At 40.3% G+C, this 25,662-nt stretch overlaps 2 protein-coding genes across 3 annotated transcripts; both read left to right on the plus strand.

The window, feature by feature from the left end:
* The first annotated feature begins 583 nt into the window (after window positions 1–583).
* LOC111952179 (phosphatidylcholine-sterol acyltransferase) lies at window positions 584–9,470 on the plus strand. 2 transcript variants are annotated; one of them, XM_023970733.2, is made up of 6 exons: window positions 584–734; window positions 2,712–2,868; window positions 3,111–3,226; window positions 3,308–3,403; window positions 3,546–3,770; window positions 4,053–9,470. In XM_023970733.2, the coding sequence occupies exons 1-6, from the start codon at window positions 584–586 to the stop codon at window positions 4,673–4,675; spliced, it is 1,368 nt and encodes a 455-aa protein (XP_023826501.1). In that variant the 3' UTR covers window positions 4,676–9,470. The 2 variants fall into 2 exon arrangements, with proteins under 2 accessions (XP_023826501.1, XP_023826502.1); XM_023970734.2 differs by having other exon boundaries at window positions 645–734; window positions 2,655–2,868.
* A 3,802-nt stretch (window positions 9,471–13,272) lies between these two features.
* Window positions 13,273–19,137, plus strand: LOC111952180 (lysosomal phospholipase A and acyltransferase). The gene is made up of 6 exons (XM_023970735.2): window positions 13,273–13,576; window positions 14,561–14,717; window positions 16,931–17,049; window positions 17,170–17,268; window positions 17,627–17,851; window positions 18,004–19,137. The coding sequence occupies exons 1-6, from the start codon at window positions 13,429–13,431 to the stop codon at window positions 18,513–18,515; spliced, it is 1,260 nt and encodes a 419-aa protein (XP_023826503.1). The 5' UTR covers window positions 13,273–13,428; the 3' UTR covers window positions 18,516–19,137.
* Window positions 19,138–25,662: the final 6,525 nt, after the last annotated feature.

Raw genomic sequence — 25,662 nt, forward strand, 5'->3', positions numbered from 1 at the left:
ATTGTAAAGTAACTGGCTTCTGCATTTAGCTCGTTTGACTGTCATTATATTTATATAACATAAGCAAAAACATGTATTGCAAGATTAACACAACGCTGGTGATATTTAGCAAACTGTTTTTTTTTCACCTATATTTTTCGTTGGTAACTAAATGCTGGATTGTTAATAATTTACCTTGGTACCATTGTGCAAACAGCCTGGACGGAATGGAATTTATACGACAATCAATAGGTCAATGGGTAGGTAGGTGGTACACGTCGTGTTTGTCCCCCTTCTGTATGTGTGTGTGTTTACATTTTCATATACATGCAGGTAAACTACTGTAACACGTATTACTTATACTCGGTAGAAGCACACAGATGCGCTTATAGCAGGACATAATATGTGCATCTTTATCATGTTGACTCCTTTATTCCTGCTGTGAGGAGCGCTTTGGAAGTGCGTTACGACGACGAATAACTAACCTCACGTTTTCCCTCTGATTTCGCGTCCCACCTCTCTCCCGCACAGGATTAATAGACCAGTTCACCTCCTGACCCAGTGAGACAAGACAACACGGAGCTTTAGGAAAGATTTGGACATAATGGGATACGCATACTGCTGTACCGTGCTCGTTATAGGATACCTTGCGCTACATCAATCTACTGGATTTTGGCTCTTCGATGTGGTCTTCCCACCAAGTGTCAAACTTCAAAGCAAAGTGGCAAACAATAGCCCTCCGCCGGTTCTTATAGGTGAGCGTTTCTATTTCTTGATTAGTTTGCTGTGATGTGAAAGGCCTATATTGGATTGTGTCATTAGATTATGTTCATGTTTTATATGATTGTAATATTGTTGGCTTTGTTATATCCTGAAAGACAAACGTGTATTTCAAGAACTGGCTTTCGGGCAGAAAATCGCCCTTTCTATGGCATCTACAATGATTTAGCTTTTTTAACTGGTCCTGGGATATACAGTGCCTTCGGGAAAGTATTCAAACCCTTTTTTCCACATTTTGTTGCGTTACAGCCTTATTCTAAATGTAATACATTTAAGGTTTTTCCTTATCAATCTACACACAATACCAAATGATGATAAACTGTTTTCGCTTTAGAGAATAATAGAATACATTTAAAACATACGTTATTTACATAAGTATTCAGACCATTTTCTATGAGACTTGAAATTGAGATTCAGTCCATCCTGTTTCCATTGATCATCCTTGAGATGTACAACTTAATTGGAGTCCACCTGTGGTAAATTCAATTGATTCCACATGATTTGGAAAACACACAGCTGTCTATATAAGGTCCCACAGTTGACAGTGCATGTCAGAGCAAAAACCAAGCCATGAGGTTGGAGGAATTGTCTGTGGAGCTCCGAGACAGGATTGTGTTGAGGCACAGATCTGGGGAAGGGTACAAAAATTGTTCTGCAGCATTGAAGGTCCCCAAGAACACAGTGGCCTCCATCGTTCTTAAATGGAAGAAGTTTGGAACCACCAAGACTCTTTCTAGAGCTGGCCTCCTGCCCAAACTGAGCAATCGGGGGAGAAGGGCCTTGGTCAGGGAGGTGACCAAGAACCCGATGGTCACTCTGATAGAGCACCAGAGTTTCTCTATGGAGATGGGAGAACCTTCCAGAAGGACAACCATCTCTGCAGAACTCCACCAATCAGGCCTTTATGGTAGAGGGGCCAGACAGAAGCCACTCCTCAGTAAAAGGCACAGGACAGCCCGCTTGGAGTTTGCCAAAAGGCACCTAAAGACTCGCAGACCTTGAGAAACAAGATTCTCTGGTCTGATGAAACCAAGATTCAACTCTTTGGCCTGAATGCTAAGCGCCATGTCTGGAGGAAACCTGGCACCATCCCTACTGTGAAGCATGGGGGTGGCAGCATCATGCMGTGGGGATGTTTTTCAGCAGCAGGGACTGGGAGACTAGTCAGGATCGAGGGAAAGATTAACGGAGCAAAAATAAATCCTGCTCCAGAGTACCCAGGACCTCAGACTGGGGCGAAGGTTCACCTTACAATAGGACAATGACCCTAAGCACACAGCCAGGACAACGCAGGAGTGGCTTCAGGAAAAGTCTCAGAATGTCCTGGAGTGTCCCAGCTAGTGCACGGAATAATAAGGGTTTAACGTAACAAAATGTGGTTAAAGTCAAGGAGTCTGAATACTTTCCAAATGCACTGTATATTTACATCATTTAGTAGACGCTCTTATCCAGAGCAAATTACTTTTATATGAATACTGGTCCCCTGTGGGAATCAAACCCACAACCCTGGCGTTGCAAGCTCCATGCTCAACCAACTGAACCACACAGGATTCCTCATGCCATTTGCTGAGGGTTGGACTGGACTGAAGAGCGTACTGGTATTCCTTTTTCAGCATTTGCGGGGCCAATCAGCATATCTGCCTGGACAGGAGAAAGTGTTGTGTTAATAAATGTTTTATGGGGGCAGTAATGCCACACATGATGTCCCAGGAGGTGCTGTGTTGGGGAACTGGTAGGGTTTGGATTAGGGTTGGGGCTTGTGTGTTTATATATAATATATATGGGATTGGTCAATGTCTTGAGTCTGTTTGATGGGACAAATCACACAATCCTGTCATCCTCTTCTTTCTCATCTACCATTGTTGTATGCTCTTTTTGAAATACTTTAATTCAAGCTGTGCTGATTGAACAAGTTGGAGACAAAGTTCTAAAAGTTRATCACTTTTGACCAGTGCCAGGGAACCTAGGCAACCAACTTGAGGCCAAGATTGACAAGCCAAGCCTTGTGCATTGGATGTGCTACAAAAAGACTGATGACTTTTTCACACTCTGGATTGACCTAAATATGTTCATGCCAATTGGGATTGACTGTTGGATTGATAATATAAGGTGAGGGGGATAATTAATATAGTCAATGTCATAATTCTGTTTAGATATGATCATTAATTCATTAATTTCAACATAATGTTTATGGAGCATTTGCTAATTGTTCATTGTATCAATAAATAATGCACTGTAAGAGAGCAGCATATAACCACAACTCTATTTTTCATGATTTTGAGTGTTTTAGTGGTTGGGATCATTCCCTTATGCAATAACATTCTGTACATACTGCATATTTCCTGCTACAGAATTGTATACAACAGGACAACTGGCAAGACCTCCAATTCTGCAGGGGTGACAGTGAGAGTGCCTGGTTTTGGACAAACATATAGTGTTGAGTTCTTGGACACCAACAAGCTGGCAGGTGAGAATAACCATAACGAGGCCATCTTTTTCTGTAAATGTTTTCTTTTTAATTATAATTTCATTAAATTTGTCTTACCAGGTTATTTTCATACTATGGTTAATCATTTGGTCAACATTGGATATGTCCGCAATGAGACCATCCGAGCAGCACCATACGATTGGAGGATAGCTCCAAGTAAGTGACATCATGGACACAAACACACACAAACCATCCAACTGACAATCAATTTCCTGTCAGCAAAATTACAAGTACAACTCATTGTTTGTGCAAACATGGTTACACATCATGTGACTGTCTATTTGTCTCTACTAACCAGATGAGCAGGATGAATACTTTGCACGACTGAAGAAGCTGGTTGAGGATATGTATGAGGAGTATCAACAACCTATTTACCTCCTGGGACACAGCATGGGAAGCAATTATGTCCTCTACTTCTTATATCAGCAGACCCAGGCTTGGAAAGACCAGTACATCAAAGGCTTCATTTCACTCGGTGCACCCTGGGGTGGGGCAGTCAAGCCCCTCCGAGTGCTAGCATCAGGTACTCTGTCACAATCCGATGGACAGATTGAAACATCACCCATAGTAGAAACATAACCTAAAACAATCTGAAACCGTGCTGAAGTACTTCTTATTGTCCCATATGTCACATTGACAGTAAATCACTACATATTGCAAAATCGTTTTACTTGAGATGATGCCCACATCTTAATTTTCTTGAAAGGGTGGTAAGACTGGTTTGTCTAGATTACTTTGGCGAGTTACACATTGGCTGGAGATTGAAAAAAAAAAAAAAAACATTCATATAAATTTGTCTCTGCAGGTGAAAATGATGGCATCCCAATGGTGTCTAACATCAAGATCCGGGAGGAGCAACGAATGACCACCACAAACCCCTGGATGCTTCCATTCGAAGAGGCATGGCCTGCAGACCACGCCTTCATCTCCACACCCTCATTCAACTATACCCACCAGGACTACCAACGCTTCTTCAAAGATATCGACTTTGAGGATGGCTGGTTCATGTGGGAAGACACCAGAAACCTGACCGCAGGTCTGCCCCCTCCTGGTGTTGAGATATACTGCTTCTATGGTGTGGGGCTGCCTACACCAGTTACCTATATTTATGATGACCAGTTCCCAAATGTAGACCCTATAGACTATGTGTATGCTGATGGGGATGATACAGTGGATAGTCTTAGCATGGGTCAATGTAAGCGCTGGATAGGGAAGCAAGCGCAACCTGTCCATGTCAAGGAATTCAGGGCCATGCCCCACTTGGAAATAGTATTCAATAGCAAGGTGGTCAATGTGGTCCAGAGTATCCTYGAAGGAAGATATGAGGAAAAGGATTATGAATTCCATGAGACTGATGAACTTCCTGTTGACCCCAATGTCATGCAAGACCGGCCCCTGTTGGATCAGCCTCCCAAATCGACACTGTAAGATGGTGCATGGGATGGCCCTCCCACCTACACTGTAGAGTACCATTACAAACGCTTAAATCTCCTTAATAGTAGAGAAAGAGATACACCTTTAMTGGGGTGTACTAGAGTCGACGGCAATAGAGTTCCTATATCATGTGTATATAAAGGAGCATTTTTAAGTGTGTGTGGCTGACTGCATTTTCCTGACAGGATGCATGAGGATATCTCGTACAATGATGCTGATGTCAGCCCCAGAGTAGCCTTCTTTCTTTTTGTCAAGCTTACGCAAGTCACCGTAACTCAGGTTGTGGGGCGTGTGGACCTAACAGGCTCCTCTGGGAGAGGGATGTAGATACGCTTCTCAATCCTGAGTGTGACATAATGCACTGATTACAATGCTTGATATGGACTTTATTGTATCCATTAGAAAATAATTTCTGGTTGAACAGTACAAAACACTTCCCATTTAATATCTACAGTGCCTTCAAAGTATTCACACCCCTTTTACTTTTTCCACATTTTGTTGTATTACAGCCTGAATTTAAAAAGTATAACATTGTTCCACTTTGACAATGTTTTTCAAAAATGTTTACTAATTAATAAAAAAATAAATGTCTTGAGTCATTAAGTATTCAAACCCTTTGTTATGGAAATTCTAAATAAGTTCAAGAGTAAAAATGTGCTTAACAAGTCAGATAATAAGTTGCATGGACTCACTGTGTGCAATAGTGTTTAACATGATTTCTGAACGACTACCTCATCGCTGTACACCACACATACAGCTAATTGTAAGGTCCCTCAGTCGAGCAATGAATTTCAACCACAAAGGCCAGGGAGGTTTTCCAATACATCGTAAAAGAGTGCACACATTCGTAAATGGGTAAAAAAAATAAAAAWTTATAGAATAGCAGACATTGAATATCACTGAGCATGGTGAAGTTATTAATGACACTTTGGAAGGTGTATCAATACACCCAGTCACTACAAAGATACAGGTGTCCTTCCTAACTCAGTTGCCGGAGAGGAAGGAAACCGCTAAGGGATTTCACCATGAGGCCAATGGTGACTTTAAAACAGTTACAGAAGTTAATGGCTGTGATAGGAGAAACCTGAGGATGGCTCAACATTGTCATTGTGGGGTAATTCATTCTGAATTCAGGCTCTAAGACAAAATGTGGAATAAATCAAGGGGTATGAATCGTTTGATGGCACAATTGTTCTACAAACATTTCAAGAAAAATGTAGTATAGTTAGTCCTGAGAAACTTCAATTAACAACCCTCCATGTTCCAACACAAACTCTGGACATCGAAGGGTCTGGTTAGTTTTATAAAGAGGAATGACAAACCACACACATGCAAAGACCTCTGAGCCCTGTGTTTAGTAAGTACCTTATTGTCATACTTGAGTAAAAGTAAAGATACCTTAATAGAAAAAAAAGTGAGTCACCCAGTAAAATACTACTTGAGTAAAAGTATTTGGTTTTAAATATACTTCAGTATCAAAAGTAAAAGTCAAAGTATAAATAATTTCAAAATCCTTATTTTAAGCAAACCAGATGGCACAATTTTAGTGTTAAAAAAAATATATATATTTACGGATAGCCAAGGGCACACTCCATCACTCAGACATAATTAACAAACAGAGAATTTAGCCAGATCAGAGGCAGTAGGGATGTTCTATTGGTAAGTGAGTGAATTGGACCATATTCTGTCCTGCTACGCATTTTAAATGTAACAAGTACTTTTGAGTTTCAGGGAAAATGTAAGGAGTAAAATGTACATAATTTTGGGGGGGAATGTAGTGAAGTAAAAGTTGTAAAAAATATAAAATGGTAAAGTACAGATACCCCCAAAAACGTAAACGTATTTTTACTTCACACCACCGGTGGTGGCTGAAGCGGCGGGTGTCAACTGCCTCTTCAGGCTACTCCCCACATGGGAGACTTCCTAAAAAGAAAGGGTGAAGAAGTGGCTCTCACTGCTCTGGTAGCAGTCACTGAACACTTCTAGAGAGAGGAAGGGGTTAACACTCAACACCTGACAAAAATGCTGCAGCACATATCAGTAGTATGCATTACCCTGTAACAAAGAAAAAGGCTAACCTACCATTGGCCAGGTTGTCAAACTTCTGTGCAAACTCCTTCATGGAAAGCTTGTTCGCCATCTCACTCGAGAAATAACTTAGGCTCTTGAAACGCATCTGTGCTTTGTTTTGAGTGAGCATGTTGTTTTCATTATTACCATCTCCCAGAAGTAGCCAGCCATCTACACTGAACAAAAATAAACGCAACATCAAATCTAAATTTGACGCATGCGCCGAATCCCCAACAAAAGGGACTCCTCAGCAGCACCCCCCCCCCACCTGTGTAAAGTTTCATGCTGTTTAATCAGCTTCTTGATATGCCACACCTGTCAGGTGGATGGATCATCTTGACAAAGGACTCATGCTCAATAACAGGGATGTAAACATTTTTGCCTAACATTTTTGTTCTTATGGAACATTTCTGGGATCTTTTATGTCAGCTCATGAAACCAACACTTTACATGTTGCGCATATATATATATATAGCGCTCTCTCAGGGAGAAAGACAGAGCTGCTTCCTGTACAGACACTCTGCTGAGAGGTGGGGAAAGAGAGGGAGAGAGTGAATACAGTAATTACTGGCCATAGAATGTATCACCATAGCAGTGTTGATAAATAAGTACGAGGCCGGAGGAGATGGCTGCCGTTTTATGGGCTCTTAATTAACCAACCGTGCCATTTTGTTAGTAAAATATTTTGTACATAGTGTTGCTGCTACCGTCTCTTATGCCCGAAAAGAGCTTCTGGACATCAGATCAACAATTACTCACCTTGAATTGGACGAAGAATTTATTCTTTAATGAGTCGGACGAGAGGGATTTACTCCAGAAATCCGAACAGGCCCTCATCCCCGTCATTCACAGGAGAAAGAGACAGAGGTTTCGCAGAAGGAGATCGGGGTGCCTTGTGAGGATCCGGCGACGAGTGGCTAATCTGCCTTTGCCATCGGTACAATTGGCCAACGTACAATCGCTGGATAATAAAATGGACAAACTAAAAACACGTCTATCCTACCAACGGGACATTACAAACTGTTGTTGTGTCTTTAGTATCATTAAAAAGGTGAATACTTTTTCAAATCAAAATCAACACTCTGCAATTACTACATGATTATACGAATCATATAAATGTAATTAACTAGGAAGTCATGGTACCACGGAAAAGCTTCCGATTACAAAGTTATAATTTCCCGAATATAACTCTTCAGATATTTTAATATCTGATCAATTAGTCTTCTATTAGTGAATTATTCTTTACCTCACGTCAGTCTCATTCCAAACGTCGGAATATTGTTGCTTATCTGCACGAACCCAGCCTAAACTATAACTCATCCATACACCAATTGGCTTAATCATTTATTTACTAACTAACTAAATAACCACAGAAATGCATAAACAAACAGTTGCTATTGGTTACTAACTATGATAGGGAAGATCCCTTAGTGGGCTAAACCGATTGACGGCCTCTGGTTACTCATGTTGGTTGCTCTATCAGCGGCTCCTGATAGTGTCTGTTGTAATGGATACGTCAGACATCCATTGTTCTTAAGAGTAGATGTTACGGCGGTTGTCGGTATTCACATCCCAGGTTTACATAATAATTACTAGTCTGCAGCTAGAAATTATTACCTAAGATTTGCTCTTATTCTGTAGCCGTGTAGCCAATGTTCCACGTGGTATGGTTTTCCTAGTCTTGTTACTCAAACTTGTGCCACCTCAGCTTACACCGAGGTATGCGTGGTTTGAATAGGATTTCCTCAGGAGGGGTTTTTATTCGACAATAGAAAAGGCAGTTCCATGATGCCAGATCATGTCTGTGCTCAGGGGTGCAGGCCAATGACTTAGTTCAACTTGAAAGGGAATACAATTCTCTCACATTAAAGGTTTAACATCACATAATTTCACAAATAGTTTCATCTTTACTCATTCATTTTATACAAGAATTAGACGCAAACCTCATAATTGAGAAATGTACACATTCAGAGATATAGTTGTGTGTGTCCTGTCCTCTGAGTTCCCCAAATGAAACACTCGTCATACCCATCCCTTAAGTGTCCACGGACCCTTACCACATAAGGAAAAGTGGACATAGTTTAATCCCCAAAATGGGGATTTAGGAGTTCGGCCAAGTAAAATCCCTTGTTCTCTCTGTATTCTCTTTATGCATAGCCAGAGTGAGAGTCTCCGCCAGGAATTTACAACCTGAGATAACAGAACCTGGGTGTAGGAGAAAGTGTGAGAGGGGGAAGCCACGATCTACACCCAGAAAGAGCCACATCATGACACTCTAATATCTTATGTTTCACCGAGTCGTGAACGAACGACAACATGAATAACATACTGACGGGTTATACACTGTACCAGCAGGATAGAACAGCAGCCTCTGGTAAGACAAGGGGTGGCGGTCTATGTATATTTGTAAACAGCTGGTGCACAATATCTAAGGAAGTCTCGAGGTTTTGCTCACCTGAGGCAGAGTATCTCATGATAAGCTGTAGGCCTCACTATCTACCTAGAGAGTTTATCTATATTCTTCGTAGCTGTCTATTTACCACCACAGACCGATACTAGCACTAAGAACGCACTCAATGAGCTGTATACAGCCATAAGCAAACAGGAAAACGCTCATCCAGAGGGGACGCTCCTAGTGGCCGGGGACTTTAATGCAGGGAAACGTAAATCCGTTTTACCTCATTTCTACCAGCATTTTAAATGTGCGACCAGAGGATTTTTTATTTTTTACTCTAGGCCACCTTCACTCCACACACAGAGACGCGTACAAAGCTCTCCCTCGCCCTTCATTTGCCAAATCTGACCATAATTCAACCACCTGATTCCTACTTACAAACTAAAATTAAAGCAGGAAGCACCAGTGACTCGGTCAATAAAAAAGTGGTCAGATGAAGCAGATGCGAAGCTACAGGATTGTTTTTCTAGCACAGACTGGAACATGTTCCGGGATTCTTCCGATGGCATTGAGGAGTACACCACAACAGTCACTGGCTTCATCAATAAGTGCATTGATGATGTCGTCCCCACAGTGACTGTACGTACACTACTGAAAAGTTTGGGGTCACTTAGAAATGTCCTTGTTTTTGAAAGAAAAGCACATTTGTCTACTAAAATAACATCAAATTGATCAGAAATACAGTGTAGACATTGTTAATGTTGTAAATGACTGTCACGGTTGTCGTAAGAACGGGACCAAGGCGCAGCAGAGGTTGAGTTCCACATATTCATTTTAAAAAGTGAAACTTAAAGCAAAACAATAAATCAATAAACGAAACGTGACTACGTGGTGCACAGGCACAAAACAATATCCCACAAACACAGGTGGGGAGAAAAACGACTTAAATATGATACCCAATTAGAGACAACGATTACCAGCTGCCTCTAATTGGGAATCATACAAAACACCAACATAGAAAATATAAACTAGAACACAACATAGAAATTATAAACTAGAATACCCCCTAGTCACGCCCTGACCTACTACACCATAGAGAAACAAGGGCTCTCTATGGTCAGGGCGTGACAATGACTACTGTAGCTGGAAACGGCTGATTTTTAATGGAATATACACATAGGCGTACAGAGGCCCATTATCAGCAACCATCACTCCTGTGTTCCAATGGCACACGGTTATCTAATCCAAGTTGATCATTTTAAAGGCTAATTGATCATTAGAAAACCCTTTGGCCTTTATGTTGTTTGCATAACTGAAAACTGTTGTTCTGATTAAAGAAGCAATAAAACTGGCCTTTAAACTAGTTGAGTATCTGGAGAATCAGCATTTTTGGGTTCGATTACAGGCTCAAATGGCCAGAAACAAAGACTTTCTTCTGAAACTCATCAGTCTATTTTTGTTCTGAGAAATGATGGCTATTCCAAAGCGAGAAATTGCCAAGAAACTGAAGATCTCGAACACAAGAGTGATGGTTGCTGATAATGGGCCTCAGTAGCAGCGTACACTCTGTTATTAAATAACTACCTACATGTACATATTACCTCATTACCTTGACTAACCGGTGCCCCAGCACATTGACTCTGTTCCGGTACCCCCTGTATATAGCCTCGCTATTGTTATTTTACTGCTGCTCTTTAATTATTTGTTACTTTTATTTCTCATTTCTTCAGGTATTTTTCTTAACACTGCATTTTTGGTTAAGGGCTTGTAAGTAAGCATTTCACTGTAAGGTCTACACCTGTTGTATTCGGCACATATGACAAATAAAATGTGATAATTGAGAACAATGCATCTGTAAATTCTATATGTAGACTGTTGTGCCATTTTTTCTACTGTGTGTTATCAGGATATTTCTTTTACTAAGGTGCCATCTTTTGATGCCAAATCAATTCTGATGAAACATTTACAACTTTATTGCACCAGTGTTAAATTCAGTTGCCAATAGGTTTCTCATTTCTGTGGGACTAAGACAATTGGTTTATCCCATACAACATATTTTGGTAGAAAATACATTCATAAAGGCCACAGCTTGTCCCATTGACTGCAAATGAAAATGTACTAACCACTCTTTAAATGCATAGTATTGTTAAAATTTGTCTCTCATGTGTTGCTAAAGAATTCATAAGTATTGCTTGCACAATAATATAATAATTGTTTGAGTGTTCTTCAAATTTAGAATGATCATTGCGCAATGGCTTGAATAAATATTAAGTGGAACAACAATTATGGAGTATTACCACCAATTTCTATTTATTTGGGGAATTTTGCAAAGCACTTCTAAATTTCAGCAAAAGACACTGTTAAATTCCTGACTAACAAAAGTAACAGCTGGAACACCAGCTAATTATTTAACTTAACAATATACACATTAGGAGAACCTTCCTTATATTGAGTTGCACCCCATTTTGCCCTCAGAACAGCCTAGACACATAGGCTATTGTAGCATAGATACTAGGGACTGAGACAGTGGGGGTTGGGGGACACTGTGGCCCTGTAAAAATTGGACATGCAAATGTGAAAATGTTCTCTTCAAAAGAGTTGACAGTAGTTTAAAACCATTACTACTTTTGTATTATTGTATTAAGTAAATCGATCTTTGTTAATAGATTTCAATAATATATTGTTAGTTATTTTCAATAAATGTATCTTTGTTATTTTAAATCAGAAAAATGTCCTGTAATTAGTAGGTTAATATTTCCCTTGATTAGTGGGGGTTTTAATCACTGAGGTATAATTAAGCAATAAGGCCTGAGGGGGTGTGGTATATGGCCAATATACCACAGCTAATCCCTGTTCTAATGCACCACCCAATGCGGAGTGCCTGTATACAGGCCTTAGCTGTGGTATATTGGCCATATAGTACAAACCCCCAAGGTGCCTTATTGCTATTATAAACGGGTTACTAACATAATTAGAACAGTAAACAAGTAATTTTGAGTCATACATGTGGTATACCATGGCTTTCAGCCAATCAGCATCCAGGAGCCAAACTACTCAGTTTATAGTACGGTTTTAACTGTGATGGTTGCTAGGGATGTCCCACAGCCACAGCGCCACCAGGGATTTTGGGCCCCATGAAAAGATATCGCATTGGGCCCCACCACCACATCAACCCTGCGCAATTGCTGTAGCCACACACCTCCAGAAGCCAATCGACTCCTTCAAAGCTTTAAATAACTCTACCTTTGCAGGCTCTTGTAGTCCAATATTTACTGACATTGAGCTGTGAAAATAGAACACTGTGCAGAAATGCACGCAATATTCTGCACACAGTGAAATTCACTATTTGATGCAAGATTGATACCCTTTATAAGAAATGTGCTGAAGGTCATCTTTTACAGTCTAAATGTTATTTTAAATGGTAAAAATCTTGAATGGAAAATTCTCTTAACATTAATGAATAACTTAAAATATAACTTATATACATTAACCTGTTCAATTAAAAATAAATTAACATTATCATCTTTGAATGATATTACAAACAAAATAATAAAAATCGGCAGCAGATTTTTGAACTAAGTATACATACCAACTAGAAAATAAGCAGCTGTAAAAGTGGAAATGGAAAACAAAATGGAAATGAAAAGGCCTTATGGTGGCGCTAGAGGAAAGGTCATGTGGTCACAAAATCAATAGGTTTCTTCCACTTGAGGTCTTGATTGTGCACAACAATTTTTTGGGCAATCCGGCTATTACTTTGAGATATATCTTGTTCTCAGCCTGTGGGCATCATGTGTGTAGTGATCCAATATCCATGCCATTCAACAGTTATCACTGGCCCTTGCTCAGCCTTACTCACCATTTGGACTTTACAGCCCAAATGTTACAGGGAATACTGAATGAAGAGGTTCCCCCTCCCAGGTACCTGAGCCTGTGTAGTGATCTGAAAATACATTTGAATCTGACTGAAGAAGTATAGTTGTTTACTTTTGAATATTAGAAGTACTGTATATTTTTTTCCACCTTTCCCTTGTTCCAATAGTGCGTTCAAGTTAAACCGTTTTCATCCCATCCAGTAGGTGGGGGCATGTACATTTAGTGTTGTTTGCGGACCGTCATAATACCATAGAAGAAGGTCAATAGATTGATAAATTATCTGTTGCATCCCTGCTTTCAACATCTGCGCAGTTTTGTTTTCATGTTATGAAATGTGTGTCAGCAAAGGGATTTCTTCGTGTTGATAAACACCCACATTTCCTCATCAGGGGAAACAGCGTTATGAATGGGAGAAATGGTATCCTGTGGTTTGACTATCCCAACGCTCTTTCAGCTGTGTTTGTTGTTTTTGGCACCATACATCAACGGCAGAACATTGGAAAATTGTCTCACGGGCAAGTCATGTCGATCGGAAAGACCTCCCGTAGTCCTAAGTAAGTGCCAATTGTTTATATTTGTTGTAGTTAACGTTAACCAGATAGCGTTACTATTTTTATGTAGTCAATAGTGTGTAACAGATTGCTTCGCCAGCTTCTTGGCTAACGTCAGACAGGTAACGTTAGGCTAGTTAGCAGAAACTCTTGACCTGTTACTCAGCATCAGATTTGTTTTGAGATGTCCCTCGAACAGCAAGGCATTGTTTATTTCCTTGATTAGAGAGCGGGTAAAACTAGCTAATATACATACCGTCGTTAACTTTTGTTGGTCAATAATCTATCCCTGTGCACATTACATTTATTACTCCAACTTTACAATGCAGTTCGGTCTCCGATTGTTTACTCATGAGCAGAGTGATTCAGGCACGCTAGGCTCGAGCGACTGGTGGTCATATGACGGTCATATGACTGCCAAATGGCACAAAATGTGACCGACACTTTGTTTGCCAACATGTTTTCCCCACGCGCTGCAATGCATCTACTGTTACTATTTAACCAACTTGTAAATTCCCTAATGCTGTTTCTTATTTCACCTTTATTTTCACAGCTTTTTAATACACCTTGAGAATAAAAATACATATTGCAAGCCTAGAAAGTAGTAGTCTGTTCTGTATTCCAACAAAGGGTATCTCACTGCCTGATCTTCTGTTTGGCAAGTTACAACCCTAGCAGTAGGCTATTTGTTTGCTATCACTGCCATGTATGGCGACAATCAGTGAAGTTTGTCCTAAGGTCTCCTTTCTGGTTACTTTTAACTTGTGGTTGCCTCGGTCACTCAAGGTTTTATGTAGTCACTGCCTCATGTTGAAATCTCAGTCTGGCCAGAGTAAACACTAATCTCGCCATTCTAAAGACCCCACAAACAGAGTTGTCATATTAGTTAATAAATGTTAACTCATTGCCTGTATCACACTCAATTGATAGTGTTCTGCCTTTGGTCAGTCTGATTGGCCATCCTCAACCTATTGTATTGTCCCACAGTTCCTGGAGACCTCGGGAATCAGTTGGAGGCCAAGCTGGACAAGCCCAGCGTGGTTCACTACATCTGCTACAAGAAGACTGATGTCTATTTCACATTATGGCTCAACCTGGAACTGCTGGTGCCAGTGGCCATCGACTGCTGGATCGATAACATAAGGTTAGCACTTAGTGCTATGTGAGGAGGAAAAGCAGGGTGTTGTGTATTTGGTTAATATGAGCTCGGTAGAAAGCTACTGATACCATCTCTACTACTGGCAACTTAATAATAAAATACTAGTTTAATACTACTAAATAGCTGGCTGAGTAGGTATGCACTAGAACTGTTTCTGTTGCCTAGGTTGAATAGGTTATCTTCTGACCATTGTACAAATTGACTTTTGAATCCCCTTTGTAATCAATGGTTTCAACAATTAGTCTGTCTCTGAGCTTAGTGTATTTAATAGAAGGTGTAGTGCACAACCAGTTGGGAGTTCAAATCTCGTCAGACAACATTTTAGCTAATTAGAAACTTTACCTACTTATGTTTTAGCTACTTAGCTAACCTTAGCACATTTAGCTAACCCTTCCCCTAACCGTTTAAACTAACTACTAAACTTAACCCTATGCTAACGTTAACCACCTAGCTAGAATTTGTAACATATTTTGCAAATTAGTAACAGTACTTTTTGCAATTTCGTAACACTGTATAGTACGTTTAGCAAATACGAAATGGTTGGACATACAAATTAATACATACCATACGAAATGTAACATTCTAACTGGAGTGTCTCAGGGTTTACATACAGAATACAAAATGCTCTGAGACCAGGTCGTTTAGAAGGACGAGTTGCAGACACATGGGTAATCAATATTTATTGAAAATGACAAGGCGCAAAGCTCGCTTACCATGGTTGCCTTTTTTCAATTATCAAATTTTGATTGCACCTCGTCTCACGTTGGTTGAGCACCCTCCACTTTCCATTATCAACATTTATTTAGACACTAGTCTAATCATATTTAATTTACTAGGAAAGATAACTAACGTGATTCTGTACATGCATAGGCAGCCTATTCGATTTCATTGAGACCACACATACAGTGCATTCGGAAAGTATTCTGATCCCTTGACTTTTCCCATATTTTGTTATGTTACAGCCTTATTATAAAATTGTTTTCTCATTGGCACACCTGTATTTGGAGTTTCTCTCATTCCTCTGCAGATCCTCTCAAGCTCTGTCAGGTTGGATGGGGAGTGTTGCTGTACAGCGATTTCAGGTCTCTCCATGTTCGATCGGGTTCAAGTCCGGGCTCTGGCTGGGCCACTCAAGAACATTCAGACTTGTCCCAAAGCCACTCCTGCGTTGTCCTGTTGGAAGGTGCACCTTCAAGCTGAGGTCCTGAGCGCTCTAGAGCAGGTTTTCATCAAGGAGCTTGCGGTACTATGCGCCGTTCATCTTGGCCTCAATCCTGACTAGTCTCTGTTGGTGTACATTCCCCGGATCTGTACCTCTACAAACATTTTGTCTCGGAGCTCTTTTCCTCATTTCCTTCGACCTCATGGCTTGATTTCTGCTCTGGCATGCACTGTCAACTGTGGGACCTTATATAGACAGGTGTGTGCCTTTCCAAATCATGTCCAATTAATTGAATTTGCCACAGGTGGACTCCAATCAAGTTGTAGAAACACCTCAAGGATGATCAATGGAAACAGGATGCACCTGAGCTCAATTTTGAGTCTCATGGCAAAGGGTCTGAATACTTATGTAAATAAGGTATCTGTTATTTGTAATGAATTAGCAAAAATATCTATCCCTGTTTTCACTTTGTCATTATGGGGTATTGTTTGTAGATTGCAGAATGTATTTATTTAATCAATTTTAGAATAAGGCTGTAACGTAACAAAATGTGGAAAAAGTCAAGGGGTCTGAATACTTTCTGAAGGCACTGTATACTAGGCGCACTTGATCTCGCACGCCCAACTAGTAGAGGAGAGGTAGGCTCTACTTAACTTGTGAATTCTGAGCGTGGCTAACGCATACAAAGCAGAAAGACGTCCATTTCCAAATAATCTGTGGGACAACAAAAATATTTAAAGTTCTGTCTGACCGCCCGCTCCCAACCACAGCATGAAAAATGTTGACCGTTCCACAATGATCTCTGTAGGGACCCGCAGGTGCAGCTCTCTATACTGAAATTAATTGAAACAGGTGTTGCTTGTGGGGTCTCTAACCAAAATAACCACATGTCAGTGTGCTGTGAGTTTATTTCAGGAACAACTCATGAATTAAGCTAAGTGAAAGTTTCCAGTTCTATCCCATGTCATCTCCATAATACTTAGAATGTATACTGTAATGAACTTTTCTAATATTCTGGCATCTGTCTGTGTATTAGACTGATTTACAACCGCACAACAAGGCAGACCGAAGCTCCTCTGGGGGTAGATGTCAGGGTGCCTGGCTTTGGACAGACCTTTTCTCTGGAATACCTTGACCCCAGCAAGCGCGACGTTGGTGAGTGGGCCCATCATAGTAGCGTGCCTAAAGTATTTATTCAACGGTCTATCTAATAGAGTTAGTATCTGTCTTTGCTTATGTGTGGGTTTGACTAAGCTACTACTGTGTGTATTGCAGGTATGTATTTCGTCACCATAGTGCAGTCGCTGGTAGAATGGGGATATACAAGAGATGACGATGTTCGAGGGGCTCCGTATGACTGGCGTAAGGCTCCAAGTAAGTAGCCTACACCCTTTACAGTCCATTGCATTCTGTTACATTTGCGGTCTGATGAACCGAGCTTGTTGGCAACAGGTCTTTGGATTAATTGCATGTCCTTGTTAGGAGCTAGCTATGTGTTATTGCCACCAACCTTTTATAATGTTTGTTGGGTAGATTTTAGCCTGTAAGTTGTATTACTTTGTATCTAGTCATTGGAATTATGATCAACATTTTAATAGAGAAACAGAATATCAATTTAGACCTTTTAGATGTATTAATTGTTTGCTTTAAAATATTGTTATAGGAATCGCAGTAGTTTAGAATGACCAGTCTCATGCAAGTTTTCCCCCTTGCTTTTATATGATTTTGACAGATGAGAACAAGGCCTACTTTTTGAGTCTGCAACAGATGATTGAAGAGATGGCAGAAAAGGCTGGAGGTCCGGTTGTACTGATTGCCCACAGCATGGGGAACATGTACACCTTGTATTTCCTAAACCATCAGCCCCAGGCCTGGAAGGATCGCTACATCAAGGCCTTTGTGTCCCTGGGTGCTCCTTGGGCTGGAGTGGCCAAAACCATGAGAGTTGTGGCTTCTGGTAAGAGTCTGAGTAGGCTTTTCGGCATGAAGTTACATAGGAGTCAGACGCAATAGTGGAGTTACTGTGGGCTGCATACCAATCATAATGTCTAGCAACTATGTACTTTATATTAACTATTGCAGTGGTTTATATTGGGTCTTTCCTTGTAGGTGATAATAACCGTATTCCAGTCATCAGTTCACTAAAAATCCGCTCGCAGCAGCGCTCTGCAGTCTCAACCACATGGCTGTTCCCATACGCACATTCCTGGCCCGCTGACCAGGTCCTGATCCAAACACCCACCACCAACTACACCGTCAAGGACTACCAGCGCTTCTTCAAGGATATTGATTTTGAAGATGGCTGGGAGATGCGTCAAGACACTGCGCCACTGGTCAGTGCACTGGAGCCCCCTGGGGTGGCCATACACTGTCTGTACGGCAGTGGAGTGCCTACAGCGGAGGGTTTCCTCTACACCAACTTTCCTGATACAGACCCCACACTGATTCTTGGAGATGGGGATGGGACAGTCAACCTGCTGAGTGCCACCCAGTGCAAGCGTTGGATAGGCCACCAGAATCAGCCTGTCCATATGCTTGAGCTGGAAGGGAATGAGCATGTGGCAATGTTGCTTAACTTTACCACGGTCGCCTACATCAAGACTGTCCTTTTTGGCCCTTGAGCGACCAACTAGATCTGATCTTAAGAGTCACAAACATGAAAAATTGTGATAGTACAAAGAAGATGAACGATAGGCTTGTGGATAGATTATGACCTCGGAGCCTGAAGAGGAAATGTTTTACCCTATTCCTGATTTTTATTATAAATTATCCCCTCAGCAGACATGTTTTTTTCCCCCCATAGTGTCTATCCAAATTTGTCAGTTAATTGATCTTATAAGTAATGATTCAGTTTTCTAAGATCTTTTCCAATCCATTTAACTCAGATTACCAGATTGTTTCCTGTTGTGCTAAACCAAAACACGTTATGATTTTATATACAGATTTTACCATATTGTATTTAAAATTATGTATTTAAAGCATTGGGGGCATAGCTACAATAAGTCAGTAATATGTGTACCATTAACATCAGTGATTTTACTGTACACATTAGCCATGTGAACACAGAAATAATAACTTTAGTATGATTTTTTAAATTCAGACCTTTTCTGCTGTTACAAAGTGTTACATTTTGTTTTGTTCTGTAGGTCACCGTATGTATAGTATACCGGTTCATATTCTGTATGTGTAACATAAGAAAATAAATGACGGTAATGCCTGTAATTTTGTTACAGAAACATGTCAGCTATTCTTTTTTTCTTTTTTTTAACACTTCCAATCTAAATCAAACCAGGTTATGAGAATGTTAACTGTTTAATATGTGATCCTCAGAAGTAGCAGTATGTCCAGTATTGTGCTGTGATTAATGCATAAATTCAGGGCCTTTTGTCAAGGCTAGATTGTTTACTGGGACAGCACAGGAAGATGCTGTCCAATCAGCTTGATTGTAACTGTGCCATTGCTCTATGGTTGGGCTTGACCAATATGTTATTGCTGGAACTATCATGATCTGTTTGTGTGCTGCTCTGTGATGATTAAGTCAAATGTAATGTTGAACATTGCATTAAGCTGGCCTTCTGTGGGAGCTCTGTTAAAGTAAGAGGGAGTGGAAATTGGAACTGTTTCATCAGCCTCAGAGGTTCCTCTTCCCTAGTRTCTTCTCACATCCTCCGTGGAGCGTGTGTGCAAGCGCGCCCATTGTCTGGCGAAAGAGACTACCTCTTCCCCTCAGACGTCTTAACACATCTACTTCAGTACTTTCACGGATCAAACAGGACCTACCATATGAACCTGCAACACTTAATCAGGGTTTCTGAACTCTTAATCAGAAAGCCACGAGTGATTGCGCCATAAGTCATTGGGTCCTGTCGTCTGGAGTGTTAGTTCAGGATTATTCTATCCTCTTTAATCAAAAAGGTTCATTAATGAATTCTATCCTTCTAGTTCACAAGTCACACTTTAAAAATGGTTTTAGGCCTGTAAAGCRTAATCAAACAAAAGCTTTAGTTGACAACTACTATTTCATTCTGTAGGTCATGTTGCTTTTAACTTGGTTAATAATGATTGAAGATAAATTGAAATACTCTTCTCAGGTCTTGTCATACATTACCTGAAGGAGCAATGCTTGCATACCAGAGGGGGCTGGTGGGAGGAGCTATAGCAGGACAGCTCATTGTAATGGCTGGAATGGAACACAGTATGTGGTTTCCATAGGTTTAATAGTTTCATTAATTATATTCCAGCCATTACGATGAGCCTGTCCTAAAGCTCCTTCCACTAGCCGCCTCTGTTGCATACATAAGTGTTTTATCAAAACAAACCTCACACTTGAAGATGTTGCCATCTTTTAAGGAAGTTGTTTGACTTCAGGAGGTACAACCCACTTATTTTACAAAAATATAGACACTTTTGACTGTCTCATAATTATGAGCATTTGTCAGGTTTCACAACATTACAGTTGACCACAGAATGAATGAGAACTGGTTGTCAGTGTAGCGGAAAGGAAAAGGTCTTGTTCCCACACTAACGTTGCAACTCTTGACAGTCCAGTCTCAACAGGAAGGCTCCATCCTCATGGGAGTCAACCAAACCCTAACGGGGGAGAGAACAAGACTTGAGGCTCTGAGTGAGACACTGGGGCTGTTTCATTTACTTGCACCTTAACATCTGCACATCTATCACTCCAGTGTTAATGCTAAATTGGCATTATTTTGCCACTATGGTCTATTTATTACCTAACCTCCCTAATCTTACTACATTTGCACACACTGTGTATAGATTTTTCTATTGTGTTATTGACTGTACGTCTGTTTATCCCATGTGAAACTGTGTTGTTTTTGTCACATTGCTTTGCTTTATCTTGGCCAGGTTGCAGTTGTAAATGAGAACTTGTTCTCAACTGGCCTACCTGGTTAAATAAAGGTGAAATAAATCAAACCAAATAAATTCCCCTGATAGGATTAGATAGCCGGTGAGATCAATATGGCAGAAACTACATGAAGTTAGCCTATTGCTTGCATTTATGATTTTTAATAGGATCCCCATTAGCCGACGCCAATGGCGACAGCTGTCTTCCTGGAGTTTAACAAAAAAAGACTACAAAAATACATACACTCAATTAGTATTTGGTAGCATTGCCTTTACATTGTTTTTCTTGGGTCAAACGTTTCGGGTAGCCTTCCACAAGCTTCCTCCAATAGGTTGGGTAAATGTTGGCCTTTTCCTCCTGACAGAGCTGGTGTAACTGAGTCAGGTTTGTAGGCCTTCTTGCTCACACACGCCTTTTCAGTTCTGCCCACACATTTTCTATAGGATTGAGGTCAGGGCTTTGTGATGGCCACTCCAATATCTTGACTATGTTGTCCTTAAGCCATTTTGCCACAACTTTGGAAGTATGCTTGGGGTCATTGCCCTTTTGGAAGACCCATTTGCGACCAAGCTTTAACTTCCTGACCGATGTCTTGAGATGTTGCTTCAATATATCCACATAGTTTTCCTCCCTCATGATGCCATCTATTTTGTGAAGTGCAACAATCCCTCCTGCAGCAAAGCACCCCCACAACATGATGCTACCAACCCCTGTGCTTCACGGTTGGGATGGTGTTCTTCGGCTTGCAAGCCTCCATTTTTCCTCCAAACATAACAATGGTCATGATGGCCAAACAGTTCTATTTTTGTTTCATCAGACATTTCTCCAAAAAGTACGATCTTTGTCCCCATGTGCAGTTGCAAACCGTAGTCAGGCTTTTTTATGCCGGTTTTGGAGCAGTGGCTTCTTCCTTCCTGAGCGGCCTTTCAGGTTATGTCAATATAGGACTCGTTTTACTGTGGATATAGATACTTTTGTACCTGTTTCCTCCAGCATCTTAACAAGGTCCTTTGCTGTTATTCTGGGATTGATTTGCACTTTTCGCACCAAAGTACGTTCATCTCTAGGAGACAGAACGCGTCTCCTTCCTGAGCGGTATGACGGCTGCGTGGTCACATGGTGTTTATACTTGCGTACTATTGTTTGTACAGATGAACGTGGTACCTTCAGGCATTTGGAAATTGCTCCCAAGGATGAACCAGACTTGTGGAGGTCTACAGGTCTTGGCTGATTTATTTTGATTTTCCCATGATGTCAAGCAAAGAGGCACTGAGTTTGAAGGTATGCCTTGAAATACATCCACAGGTACACCTCCAATTGACTCAAATTATGTCAATTAGCCTATCAGAAGCCTCTAATGGGAATTTTCCAAGCTGTTTAAAAGGCACAGTCAACTTAGTGTATGTAAACTTCTGACCCACTGGAATTGTGATACAGTGAATTATAAGTGAAATAATCTGTCTGTAAACAATTGTTGGAAAAATTACTTGTGTGATGCACAAAGTAGATGTCCTAACCGACTTGCCAAAACTATAGTTTGTTAACAAGAAATTTGTGGAATAGTAAATCTCTATTGATAAACTGGGTAAATCAAGATGTACCCTAGGGCTATTCATAATACAAGTGAATGCATATTTAATAGGAGTGTGTGCATGCATTGACATATTGAGCTTGTTTTGGCTAATTTCATGGGGCTACAGATGACAATCTGTTTCCCTTCCATGTGGCACTTATTTTATTGTACTGATCAATAACATTTGCATAGAAGTTGCTTATTTTATTAAAGTGGGCTGTCGCTTTAACCAGTAATGATGTCATTCACAGAGGGGTTCGGCATGTCGGAGCCAATGATGTATATAAACACTCGATTGCTGATGCTACTATGTATTGGTCATTGAGAGGCTTTGACGCCATCGGTTGGCAGTATTGGCACTCCCCAGTAGGAGCAGTCCTCCATAGGAATGAATGGCATTCTACAGTATTTCAATTAAATGTTTCAAGGACAAAATGACATGTATTTAAGTATCGTGTTGTTGTCGTGGGGACAGTAACATTAGTAATTTAAAACAAATACACTAAGAAATGTTTTTATATATTTTTTGTATAGTTCACATAATAATTTAAAAGTATGCATTAAGGTGTCTGTAATAGAATAAACATGGCAGAAACAAATGAATAAATGCATTTCTATAGCTTTTACAATGGTGAGGGAGTGCCAGGATGAAGGCACGGTGGCTCCAACATCTAGTGTATATATAAATTATTGGTCGGAGCTGATGGGGTCACCTTAGGGTCATGATAGGGGCTGCACCAAATGATTGATGTATTATAATAATTGATTATGCTTATGTTGTATTAATAGAAGGGGAAGGGCTATAAGACCCCTCCCCCACTACATTTTATAGGGTCCTTGATCACAGATTAGCGCTATATATGCATTATAAGCTTTAATACTGTTCCACAGTTATTTTCTAGTCTCTGCCTCTTATAAGAAACGGTCTGAGAGATGTGTGAGTTATTGCAGTCAAAACAGGGTGTCTGTGAGAAAGCGCCTCAAGGCTAAAAGAGATTCATAGACACAGAACCCTGCAGGGGAGTGGAAGAGATAAGAGACAAGTCAGACATACCACTGTAAGCCACACGGGAGTGGAAAATTACTGCTGAGCCCTTAGAAAACAATATACTATTGTTCTCTCCTGCAAGTTTGTATAACTGTATATGCATGGGCTTAGTCTCATGAGTAGAAGGTGTTGACGTAGGCAGTTACATCACTCGGGGTTGACTGCAAGCATATTACAGCAACTTGGACTTTTTTTATTTTGCAGAACTTACTCGGAAACATGCGTGCTATGTTCCCGTTGTCAACTTCTGTCTGCAATTGCATTAATAAAGGTTTGATTGATTTACTTAAAGATATTGTCTGACAAGGAACAAGGAACCTTCCGCAACAGAGCCCTCAGTTCGCTGAGGTAATAGAAACTTTGGCTGAGGGAGAGACCAATTAAGTGAATGAATAGCGTTTTTGGTGGCAACAAGCTTTGAAATTAGCATGTTTTGCATCACAAACAAAGTACTTTGGTTGTGCATTGATGTTAGTTTCAGCTGTAAACTAGCAAGGAAGTTAGCCTACAAAGCTGGAAGCTACCGGTAACTTATTGCATTGTAAAGTTATTGTAGCCTGTATGGACATTGTTTTGCGAACAGTAAGTTAGTTTCAACATTTCTACATGCCGTGTCGCATTATTCAAGTGTGTTAACGTCTTCGCAGCATGAGGGGGAGATAAACATGATCCATCCCAGACTCCCAGTGCAGGTTAGCAGTGAGTATGTGGAGCAGGCACGGTGCACTCAGTGGGGGACATCGGCTGCGCTGATGGACAGACTTGATCCGTGAGACACAATTGACAGAAGTACCGAAAGTAACAAATTCTAGGACCGAACCGTTTTAATGCGCTACTAGCGTCTGAAACATGCTCCTGCAGCGACATAAAACCAGTGCACCTAACAAAAGAGAGGGCTATAAGATAAGAACAAAGATGTTTGGCAGATGTAATTTCTATTTATTATTACCTTTATTTAACTAGGCAAGTCAGTTAAGAACAAATTTGTATTTACAATGACAGCCTACATGAGGTGTCAGAAGAAATTGGTGAAAGAGAACAGTGATGGGTTGGAATTGAATAGTGTATTTGTAATACGCTACATGGTTTTGTGTTCAGACCTTGTAAAAAGTGTCAAGGGTGAACTCCTCCATGGTGCCGTCCACTGCTTTCATAAGCTCTAGTAGCTGAGCCTGTCCTGTGGAGACTTCCATAGCCAGTAGGGGAGAGCAGAATAGTAGATCGTAAGACTATGATCTTGTACATGATCATGCTGTCAAATCAAGATTTTTTTTTGTTGGTGTAGACTACTGTGAAATGCTTACTGACAAGCCCCTTCCCGACAATGCAGAGTTAAAGTAACCTACATTTGCTAAATATAAAAGGAAATGGTGACAAAATAACAAGTCTATATACAAGGAGTACCAGTACTGAGTCAATGTGCAGGGGTACGAGGTAGTTGAGGTAATATTTACATGTAGGTAGGGGTTAAAGTGACTGGGCAATCAGGTGGGACTAGGCCTATTGAGTAGGGTATTGGAGGCTATTTTGTAAATGACATCGCCGAAGTCGAGGATCGGTAGGATGGTCAGTTTTTTAAATAATTTAGCCCAAACAACTACCTCTTCCCCTACTGTATTTGTTTATTTTGCACCTTTGCACCCCATTATTTATATTTCTACTTTGCACATTCTTCCACTGCAAATCTACCATTCCAGTGTTTTACTTGCTATATTGTATTTACTTCGCCACCATGGCCTTTTTTTGCCTTTACCTCCCTTATCTCACCTCATTTGCTCACATTGTATATATACTTATTTTTCTACTGTATTATTGACTGTATGTTTGTTTTACTCCATGTGTAACTTTGTGTTGTTGTATGTTTTCGAACTGCTTTGCTTTATCTTGGCCAGGTCGCAATTGTAAATGAGAACTTGTTCTCAACTTGCCTACCTGGTTAAATAAAGGTGAAATAAATAAATAAAATAAAATTTTAAAAATCCTCTAATAGTATTTTCTATTTCCTCTTCAGAGCTGTTACTGTAACTGACTAACATTCTAATATGTAAAGCTTTCAATTACAAATTCATAAATAAACTTTCTTGATTTCTGTCATAAAAATAAGAAATGGGAACATTGAAGTTATAGAAGCACTGACCAATGAACGGATTGCGCAGCCTTGCGATATACTTCCGATAAAAACAAACCATTGTTGTGGTCATTTATGTCCCCCTGAAACAAAGTACCGTTCAAATTGGATCCATATTCAGTGACGTTCTGAAAACATTTTCACAGTAAACT

The sequence above is a fragment of the Salvelinus sp. IW2-2015 genome, linkage group LG26 (assembly GCF_002910315.2).
Source record: "Salvelinus sp. IW2-2015 linkage group LG26, ASM291031v2, whole genome shotgun sequence".
Classification (NCBI taxonomy): domain Eukaryota; kingdom Metazoa; phylum Chordata; class Actinopteri; order Salmoniformes; family Salmonidae; genus Salvelinus; species Salvelinus sp. IW2-2015.